The following is an 11,886-nucleotide window of genomic DNA, read 5'->3' as shown; positions in this document are numbered from 1 at the left end:
CTTTGCATCCTTCTTAAAATTATCCAAATACACTTGTATAGTAATACAAAGATCTACTACCAATTTACTCAAAAAATTGATTAGTCAATCCACAATCATGCAATTATTTAATAATAAAATAAGAACATAAAATAAATTAATCGCATAACACCAATCTTGGTAAAAAAACCCATGCAATTATTTAATAATAAAATAAGAACATAAAATAAATTAATTGCATAACACCAATCTTGGTAAAAAAACCCTTTAAATAATTTTTTAAAGGTAAAATCATAATGGGCATCCAAACTCAGAAAAATTAGTTTTATTATTTGAAAATCAATTATAAGCAAGTCTCAATTACAAAACTTTTGTCAACTGATACTCTTACTTGACCAGACAAACAACCTTTTGTCTTTACCACAGTAGCAACCAGAATCTATTATGATCTTCAAGTATTAACTTCTCTATTGGAACTCCAGTGGCTGAACACGATTACTCTATCTTAACCTTGGATCATGACTACAATCTTTGAGAGAAATAACATGAAAATTCTCTAATGAATTTTCTCACCAAATTATGCACTGGAAAATACTCTAATATCCAGAATTGAATCTCTGCAGATTCTAATTACTAGGATAGTTTAAATGTGTTTCTGGAAGTAATTTCCAAGTCATAGTGAAACTTTGCTAACGGATTTTGCTGACGGTTAGTTGACACATGACATTTTATCTTCTCAATAGAAACAATTTTCCATTCAAACTCTTCTCTAGATAAAATTTATATTTTAGAACTCGACTTCTACACTTTTGACTTATCTAAAACTCTTCCTAACAACCTTTAGATAAAATCAAAATAACTTTAGATAAACTCAAAGTGTTTTATATTCTTCCAAAATACAAACCCAACATAAGATGAAGTATATTATCTTAGTTACCTAGTCCTAACCAAATTCTTGCATATACACTTCTAAACATGATTGGTACCAAATAAAGGATCTCCAAGTACTTGAATCTAGATCCATACAGATGGAACTCTTATATGTACAATGTATGTATGTAATCTCATGTGTGTGCGTTTGTGTGTGGCTAATGTCGAACATTAAAGGTATCTTTCTATTTATGTGTTTGACATAATAATACCTTTAAAATACCGATGTGAAGAGCAGCATTTCTCTTCTCTTTACGATCATTTAGCGCAGATAAATGTATAAGGCTGGGGGCAGGAGTCCGTAGGACTCTATGAGCAAGAGGGCAACATAGACAAGCTGGATTTTGTATTCGAGTAAGTTGAAGGTGATGATGAGAAAGGGATATATCCCTCGGAAGGAGCATTGTTGGTGAATGTCTTTTCCTTGTATGGTAAAATGGAGAATATTTTTATAAAATAACTTTTTACAAAATAGATAAACATATAATACTTTTCAAAATACTTTATACTATTATATTTTAAAATGGAGAATATTTTTATAAAATAACTTTTTAAAAGTAAAATTATTTTAAAATATAGTTGTGAAATATATAGTGAAATATATTTTTACTCCATATATCTCACCCCTTGTTACTCAATTACCAATCTCCTCATTCCAACCATCATTGCTCCATTCCTCTTTGCCCGTGCGTCCCACGTGCTGTATAGTTTTATAATCACTCATGGTGTCTCTTGAAGCCTGATATCATTTCTATATGATGTCGTTATGTTACCATTTTTCCTAAACTCAAGAGTTCTCAACTTCTGATAATGATACACTTATAATTAATTTACAATTTATTTTAAATCAATTAATGTAAGCTAAAAATTTAACTTAGTTTTTCAAGATTAATAATTTAATAGAGAGTATTCATTTAACAATCAATTACATATATACATAAATTTCTGTGCCTTCCATTATTATTTAAATTTATTTATTATTTTTAGTCATTTCATGCATGATTTTTAGCAAAAATCTGTCACACGTGATCTATATGGTCTGATTGTTGACAGAAGCCCATAAAAATTTTATTGACACTAATGACAGAGGCCATAAAAATAAAGTGTTAAAATGGACCATTTCTCTCCATCCGAAGGGCACCACATGTGACAGGAAATGACAAATTTCAACCTTGGAAACTAACCAAACGCAGTTTTATTTTGGTTTTTTGCATTGAATCAGGGCATTTAGACTATCAGCCTTGACTTTGGCCCTTCCTCCACTCTGTCTATATTGTGTTATGACTACCTGTTATGGACATGTTTCACAGTCACTGCTGCACGATCACTTGCAACCAAAGAAGAAGGCGGCTTGAGGGTTTGAGAGAACACATTCGATATCTAAGTCAGTGATTGAAAATAACTCTCTAATAATCAAGAATCCGATCTCCTTTACGTATTTGGATTCTCATCTTATATAGAGTTTTTGAAACGTTCTGTTGTTTAAATAATAACAGACATATCTATTATTTAAATTCAAGCCTAGAGATGAGGATTTATCCTTTAATGAATTTGAATAATAACCGTTCTTATCTTCTATCGTCACTGGGTAGTTACTTAGTCGGTGTTGGCAGTGGGCTAGGCCCTTTCGGGATTGATTGGTCTCTTCGGTAGTTTGACAAGTTTCAGGGATAGGCAAAGGCCTAGGCCCATGTGATGCTAACCGATCGGGATGTCTTCTCCATTGCCAATCTCAATCATTTTTGTAAATTGTTATCTAAAATATATTAAACAGAATACTATGAGACCTAGTTTTCCTAAATTTCAATCCAAATTTAGAAAATTAAACTGTTTTTCTCCTCATTAAATACATTCTATAATTTCCTAAATGCCAAATTGCCAATGGCACAAGTTCAATATTTTCCTAAATTTTAATCCAATTTTAGAAAACTAAACATTTTTTTCCTCTATATATACATTCTATAATTTTATAAACTATTATAATCCTAAGGCCATTTCATCAGAAAATTTCATAAACTAATTTGAAGTAAAGGGCAATTCAGTTAGTCTAGGCTGGATTTAGCTATCACATTGAGCAGAGAGTAATTCGAGGGACTATTCATGCAAGAAAAATTAAAATCGAGGAGATTACATAATAGATATAGAGTAACAACCTCGATTTTTATGTAAGGGAACCTAGGCCACTATGTAAATGGAGATAAGCACCATGGTAACAATTAGTGGCGACGGTAGGCTCAATGGTGAGGGGGTTGGCCTTAGGCTTTGGAGGTCCAATAGAGGGGACGCGGTAGAGCTCTTAGGATTTCAAATTTGGGAGAGGATGCCAAAGATGGAAGTGGAAGTTCTAAGGTAATCAAATGAGACGAACGAGATGGATGGAGGTGAGCGACGGTAGTGGGTTAGTGGTGAAAGAAATGGGCATTAGGCCTTGGGCAGTCGAACAGATTTGAAATGAAAAATGGTCTTAAGGAGAGTGTGGATGGGAGGGATGGAGGTGACGGTGGCTCCATGGTGAGGGGCTTGGGTTTCAGGCCTTGCGATGGAGGCAATGGTGGCTCAATGTTGAGGGGCTTGGGATGTAGTCGACGATGGTCTCCTTGTTTCAAATTTAGAAATGGGTCAACCAATCCAAGAGATGGAGGCGATGGTGGCAATGGTGGCTTAGTAGTGACGCTTCTGGCCTTGGGGAGTCAACGATGGTCATAGGGTTTCAATTTGGGAGAGGGTGGACGGGAGGGATGGAGGGGACGAGAGGGATGGAGGAGAGGCCTTAAGGTTTCTTCATTTCTCATATTTACATTCTTCTTTGTTTATATATATATATATATATTTAACATAAATTTCTCTTCTTCTTTTTTTTTCTTTTTTTAATTTCAGCAAGCCTCATTTTTAATTTTTTTTTTAATATTAAAGAAGCCACATGGTTATGACCACATCAATAAAGATCTAGCATCGGGAGAATATGTCGGTGGATATAATTTTATTCTATGTGTATATATATATATATTACGTGCCGTACGTTCATTTCATTAATTATAAAATGAGAAATAATATTTAATTTTAAATAAATAAATAAATCTTTAGTTTTAACTATAACTCTAATATTTTTTAAACAGAGTATGCAGAACTTGGGACTTACTAGTTACTAGCATTAGTCTAGCAATAAATCGTATAAACCTTAATGTATGCAGCATGTGTCTATAATCTAAATACGCACACGCATTTGCTTCCCTTTTACTTTCAATAGCAAATTTTTTTCCCTTCCAATATTGGGTTCAAAACCTATCGAATCGCATGTTGGATGGAATACGAATCATCCCACTTTGACGAAAGAAAGAAGTCCCAAAACGATTAACGAAAAATCAAACAGAAATGGTGAATATAGCCGAAAAAGATAGCAAAGCATAATTATATACACCAATCAAATATAACATGTACGTACGTACGTACGTCTCAACTAATTTATTTCCATAATTATTATAGCCATTAATCAAAGATCAAGCGGGGTGGTATCCCCTACCTCGACAAGCCAAGTATCAAATCGGCGATACTCCATTCATACATGTATAAATCGGCGATACTCCATTCATACATGGCAACAGTCCGTACAGACTGTTTTGGGATTGTATAGGTACAGAATTTACTTCTTGCTTAGGTAGCGAAAGAATTGACTTGGGTCTTCTTCAAACTTATCCCTTGGGATGCGAGCATCCTTTCCGGGAGCTTTCATCGTTTTCTTGTTTGCTGCGGCAGTTCTTGAGCAAAAAAATAGAGTGACGGCAACATACGCCAGCAGGAACACAAATACCAAAACGAGTACTGCACCAATTACTTTTGCAGATGCATCCTCTTCTGCCGCAGCCGATCGTCCGTGAAAGTGCTTTCGCTCCTACCCATTAAGGAGTGTTAAAACGAATCTGGATATTCGGCTATAATCGAATCTGAATATTAAAATTCGGACGGTTATTCATTTGAATTAATCTGAATTTAATCCGGATGAATATTCGAATTTAATCTGGATTCAGATTATAATCGGATAAATCTGATTTTAATATTTTATTTAAAAAAAAAACTTTAAAACTTAAAAACAAATTTTTTTATAGCATTTGTTTTCTTTTCTGATATGCTTAAGTTATTCATATTTTTTTAAAAAAATATGAATAACACTTTTAATAAAAGATTTTTATAAAAAAAATTAACAAACAAAATAAATAAAAATGTAAAATAAATAATATTATTATTACATCACAATGCAAAATATAAATTTATAAAAAATAAAATAAATAATAATACATCACAAATAATTAACTAAAACATAAATTTACAAAAAATAAAATAAATAATAATACATCACAACTAATTCAACTAAAATACAAATTTACAAAGATCAAAGTGCATTAGTATTCATATCTTGAATATGGAATAGGGGTCAGATAGCAATCTGGAATAGAAGCCACATAAATTTAAAAGAAAATGGGTGGCCAAAATTTCCATAATGAAGAAAACTAGTCCAATATGGAAAAACAGTTCTCTAATAAATTGACCTGAGCATATGTATTTCCCTTGGTATATTTAGTCACACCATAATTGTAAGTAAGCTCCAGAACAGTTATCTAATGTTCTTCTGCATACCCCAACATAGCTATGGTGTACTGTCACTTACATACAACAAATATTAAAAGTAATTCTATGAGTCCCTTTTGTGGCTTAAAGATGATTAGTGTGCATTTGCTATGATTTTTGTGTGAAATCATGTGAGAAAACATACCATGTATTCAGGTCTATCAACCTTCTTCAACAACCTCATTCCCAAGGCCTGCATTGAGGGAACCCTCTAAGATCAGGAACATCATACCTTGTACTCGTACATGGATTCTGCAAGCTAAGAACAATAGATATGAAAATGTAAATTCAATTAGCTCCAAGAAAAGTTGCTCTGACCCACCATGGATAGAGTTTGGTAGAGTCATGTGATGTACATCATGTGACCACTAGAAAAGTGCACAAATAATAAAAACTAGATAAACTCATCATTATGTGGCAAAGATAGCAGAAATCATAACAAACCAGCATTATTCTCTGCATTAATTGCTGCTTCTTCTTGCTTATCCTAGAGAATTTACAAGATAATGGAATTTTGATAAACTAATCACTGAATTAGTTTGCATAAGAGGAGTAATGGAAGCAGTTGGCAAGCAGACACCTGCCCCAAAGTAATTACAGCAGCCTGGAAGTACAAACAATTAGGAACCAGTAAAACCAACAATTTAAGTAACAAAACAAGAATGAAAATTCTTAAGCACAATATCAATTCCAATGAATTATTACAAAAATAAAATGAACCTTAAGAAGAGGGTTAAGTTGAAGTTGAAGTTGCTGAAATTGCTAAAGTTGAAGGAAGAGGGTTACCTTAAGTAGAAACAAATGTAGAGATTAAGTTAAATGGACAAATTAATAATAAAAATCAAACTTAGCAAATAAAAGTATTTACCTTCGATGTCAACGCGTTCTACATACTCCTCGACCTCCCAAGAATTAAGTGGTTCATAACTCAACCAATTTTGTGTGCAAATTAGTGTTTGGACAGTCTCCAGAGCTAATGAGCTTCAGTATGGGTCTATTACACGTCCACTGGTGCTGAATGCGAACTCGGATGCGACGGTGGAAATAGGGATGCCCAATACATCACGTGCGATCTCCGCAAGGATGTGATATCTAAATGAGTTCTTATCCACCAATCAAAAATATCAAACTCGAGTATTTTTTGTTCAATCACATCTGATAAATATCTATCCATGTCTGAGCTAAGTACTGAACTGTTTTGCTTCTTAAGATATTGTTCTAGAGCTGTATCAAAATTTTCACAGTCCAGGTCATCACCAATAATACCTGAGGAACTTCTTTGGGCCATATTTGATCTTCCACTACCTAGTCCATAAAACTTGTGGTATTGCTCAATCAAACGATTCATGAGCAATCTTACTTTGGCCTCAATTCTATCTACGCATTCATTCCATTTGCACCTTTTTAACCAATATGACAAGGCTGTAATCTTATATCGAGGATTAAGGACAAAAGCTACATAAGCAATCATGTTTATCCTATCTGTGTTCTCCCAATATTTATCAAACTTAATTTCATAGTAGAAATCATCATCTTCAACATATCATCCTCACTCTGACTCATGTTGTTCAAAGTGTTCTCAATTATACAAATTTGTTGAAATAACATATTAGAGGTCACATACAATGATCCAGAGATAAGTGGTATCATAAAAAATATTTAGAAACTGAATAAACATTCGAGCCATTTGCCAATCTTTAAACGGAGGCGCCAAAAGCTATGACTCATTCACTCCCATTAGCACCAAATCTCTTTCGTATTCTTCAGTAACACTAAGCATTATGTATGTTGAGTTTCATCTAGTAGGAACATCTAAACACACTATTTTTTCACACACAACATTCAACTCATTTGTACATGTTTTAAACATATCAAGCATTGCCCGTGAGGACCTCACAAATCTTATTGTTTCTCTAATCTTATTTACAGTATCATGAATAATTTTTAAACCATCACATACAATGAGGTTTAAAATATGTGCAGCACATCGCACATGTATGAACTCTCCTCCCAAAATTGTGAATTCATTATCTCTTATGTTCCTCCTCACATGATCAATAGCAACATCATTAGAGGAGACATTATCCACGGTGATCATACAAATGCGGTTAATCTCACAATCTGCCAAGCAAGACTCTAACATCCAAGCAATGGTCTCATCCCTATGATTAGGAATCTTGAAAAACATTATAATTTTCTTGTGTAATATCTAAATTTGATCAATATAATGACATGTAACACAAATATAATTCTTGTTTTGCTCCGATGTCCATATATCGATGGTCAAACAAACTCTTTGACTACTCAACAATGCCTTCAACCTTTGCTTCTCCTCCTTGTATAAATCAATACACTCTTTTTGGAAGGTGGTTCGAGATGGCAATGTGTGTCTAGGCTCTAAATAACACAAAAATTTAACAAACGCCGAATGCTCTATAACCTTAAATGACAATTCACACTGGATAAACAAATTGGAAATCATCGCCTTTAATTTTTCACGATCATATTGTCCTAACACTGGAGGACTAGATCCTTTACCATCTATCCTAACTCCAGTGTGTGATAGTGATTTATCTTTCCCAAGATTTTTATTCTCTCTAATCGGAGAGTTTGGACAAGCATATCTTAGGTGATGTGACATTGATGAAGTACCATTTTTATGATGGCATCCATAAATCTTAAAACAATAATTGCATTGAACTTTAGGTGCAATGAGATCAACAGGTTCAACCCTTGTAAAATTATCTTATACATGAGATTGGTTCATAGCCTTCTTGTCTCTTTTTGACTTTGGAGGAGAGATGGTGTGGGGTTTTGGGTATTCATAAAAGAATACACTAAAAGACTATTGTTTTCCTTCATGAGAGTGCTTTCGCTCCTAACCATTGTGGCCCAAGTTTTCGATCCTCTTGTGTGCTTCTTTATAATAATGTTTTATATTTAACAAATGGAAAATGATTCTATGATTTCTTATTTTGCCTATTCATTTTAACTGTTTGTGTATTTATTTTTTTATTTTTCTTAATAGTTAAGTAAGTGATTATTACGTCTCGCTTGTTTCTACAAATGAGATGAAATGAGTTGAGATTAAAGTTAAAAATTGAATAAAATATTGTTAAAATATATTTTTTAATATTATTTTTATTTTAAAATTTAAAAAAATCGAATTGTTTATTTTATTTTGTGTGATATTTTAACAATATTATAATGATTAGTTGAGATGAGTTGAGAAAAATAATGAAATTTATATTTTTTATTATTTTTTAATAATATTTAAAAATATTTTAAAAATATAAAAATAAATAAAATTTAACCTAGAGACACTGGCGGCACCCTAATAATACTCTTATCAAAGAACATTGTTACTCTGTCGCTTGAATAATACTGCTTGTTTATATCGCTAACCACTTTTGTTTTTCATATTTTTTTAATATATTAAATATTTTTAAAAAATAAAAAAATATATTAATACATTTAAAATCGATTTCTTAATCATTAAATAAAAAAAATTAGAGCAGCATAGGTCCACCATGTGCGGTATACAAGCTTTTCCCCATGAACGTGGAAAATCATGCTGTAGCAGTAGACATCCACCAATGGTTTTGTAAAGGAAAAGCCCACATGTACTATGGATTCCTTTTTCTAGGTCTGGGATTCTGCAGCCAGCGACATCGTGGAATAGATGGATGCCAAGTCAAAAATTCCAGTCCGTGGTTTGATTGGTATCACTTTTCATGTCTCGGCTGTTTTTTTTTTTTTTAAATAATTTTTTTTATTAATTATTAATTATTATTTCACGTCTCATACCTTATAAAAAAAAATTATCAAATATGAATTGTGAAACGAATACATTGAATGGTAACGGATATATTACAAAACTCGTTGAAAAAGAATATTCTTTTTATCAACTTGTTATTCACTATCACACATCCTCATCAATTACTATTTATTATTTCATATTATATAGAAAAAAAAACTATCGATATAGACTGAATAATAACTTATATATTAAAAACCTTTTATCTCCTCTTCCTACCGTCATTGTCTTGGTTTTTTTTCCTGTTTCAATTCATAGATTTAATTTATGGGCATCTTTCTCTAATTGTTTCATATCAAAGATCGTTCACTGCTACCCAAAGATCTTAGCTTTCGAAGATTATTACTGTGTTTGGCTTGGATTTTGGGACTATTTACTCTACACGGAGATTTTTGTTTTTTTTGCTGAGTACTCTACATGGAGTTTAATTTCAGCAAAATTTCAGGTACCCAACTACCTTCCAATAGATGGCTAGCAAGATCTACTAGGAAATTTGACGTCTTCATCTAGGATTTTTGTATTTATTTTTATTTGGATCTAGCTTGTTTTGCTAAGTGAAGCATAAGCTTTTGAGTTCTCAAAATCTTAACCAAAGTTTGTGCCTTCAGCAGTTTTCTTGTTCCTCAAGCTCCCAATCGGCCTGATTTAGCTGAATTTTGTTAATTTTTATTTTATCCTTTCTTCGGATGGTGCGACCTGGTTAGCTGGATTACTGATACTTAGATTTGAAACTGGTTCAATCAGATAGCAGCGAGAAAAAAAAATTCGGCTATAAGAAAGAAATAATCGCTTTTGGATAGCAAAGAGTTGCATATAAAGCTTAAGTATGTCTCGTCATTAGCCGGAAAATCTGCAAGCATGGTTAGTAACTCAAGCAAGACCCATTTCACGGCTGATATGAGCGCCCATGAGGTGGCGCGTGAACTGGATGTGGACTTAGAGTCCGGTGATGCCACCGTGGTCGGGGAACCTCAGCTCGTTTCTTCTGACTCAATCAAAGAGATCGTCAAATGTCTATATGAAATGCACCTGGAAATAGCCAATTTCAACCTCAAGTGTAAGGAAGATATATGGAACAATCAGGAATTTTTCTCGTTCCTGAAGGATTACTTCCAAAATAGTCTCTGGGCATTGGACTTCTGCACTGCCCTTGAGGACTGCCTGAAGCACACACGTGATAACCAGTTGATAGTTCAGTTTGCAGTCAAGAATTTTGAGGAAGAAGTGGTTGATGGGGTGAAGTATGTGAAGACATTGCAAGAGTTGAGTAAATTCAAGGATGCGGAGGACCCATTTGCTGACGAGTTTTCTCGACCTTTTCCATCAGTTTATGAGCAGCATGAATCGGTGTTGGACAAATTGCAGCTTCGGAAAACAAAGCTAGACAAGAAATTGGAACATGTGAGGACATGTAGGATAGTGTTCAATGTCATTTTTGTTGTTGTATTTGTGTCTGTGTTAGCTCTCATGGTGGTGGCAGCTGCCATTAAAGCTCCGGCTTGGGCAACGGCATTGACGGGTGCATTGTCTGTTCCAATGGGCTATCTGGGAAAATGGTGCAACTCAGTTTTTAAGAGCCGTCAGAGTGCACTGGAAGGAAAAAGGGGAGTAATCAGCTCAATGCGAGATGGCACTCTTACTACAAAGAAGGACTTGGGTAACATTGAGGCACTTATTCGTAAACTGCGAATTGAGACTGATTCAATGCTAGAGAAAGCTGATATCGCTCTTGGTGAAGAGGAGGCAGTGACGCTTGTGATAGATGAGATCCAGAAGAAGCTAGAAATGTTTATGAATACTGCTCAGAATCTAAGGGCTAATGTTGATAGGTGTAGCGGCAATAGTGTGAGTTGGAGGAAGTTGGTTTTGCAGTCAATGTTCAGGCGTGCGCGTGACTGAGAAATCCTTTGGCATGTGGTCTGAGATAACAACTTGTCATGCTGGTGTTTGTCAGTGTGAGTTTCATAAAAAAATGTTCATTTGCCCCCTTGGATGATCATGTTTTGTAGATCATTCTTAGTTTTATGCTTCAGAGTTTCTAAAAGAAATCTACAAAACAAGATTGATTATTCAGCTCTGAAGTTGACTGTTACTCGGTCAGTTTGAAGGGGTGGTACACTGAAATGTCAGTATTATAATTAGAAAGAAAACCTATAGATAATGACACCTATAAATTAGAGTGACAATCTTTGACATTTGAAGGGAAACTACAAAGTTTACATTGCAGTAAGAGTAATGCGCGCGTTTGGGAATTTTCTGAACAAGGTAAAGCACAAGCAATCAGACTTGACTGCCATGATAGTTTTCCTAGTTGCCCTGCGATGATTTCTTCTATTCTTTTCCCTGCAATTTCTTTTGGGCTACAGCTATGAGTCCATCTCCCAGAGGCAGCTTAGGTGCTTAACAACGTCATGTAATTTCCTCTACTTTCAGCATCCATTTGTGTTAGATGATGAGATTTCACCATCCGCTCTGCTACTTTGCATCTTTCTAAACTTGATTGGTACCAAATAAAGGATCTCCACGTATTGCATCTA

General features: G+C 34.0%; 1 protein-coding gene across 1 annotated transcript; it reads left to right on the top strand.

Moving 5' to 3' along the window:
* The first annotated feature begins 9,564 nt into the window (after positions 1-9,564).
* LOC108995360 (UPF0496 protein At4g34320-like) lies at positions 9,565-11,886 on the top strand. Its single transcript, XM_018970921.2, has 2 exons — positions 9,565-9,794; positions 10,094-11,886. Exon 2 carries the CDS (start codon positions 10,208-10,210, stop codon positions 11,246-11,248), a length of 1,041 nt encoding a protein of 346 aa, XP_018826466.1. The 5' UTR covers positions 9,565-9,794; positions 10,094-10,207; the 3' UTR covers positions 11,249-11,886.

Source organism: Juglans regia, chromosome 7 (genome assembly GCF_001411555.2).
Source record: "Juglans regia cultivar Chandler chromosome 7, Walnut 2.0, whole genome shotgun sequence".
NCBI classification, from domain to species: Eukaryota; Viridiplantae; Streptophyta; class Magnoliopsida; order Fagales; family Juglandaceae; genus Juglans; species Juglans regia.
The sequence above is the reverse complement of the archived record's forward strand: the minus strand, read 5'-3'. Positions and strand labels throughout refer to the sequence as shown.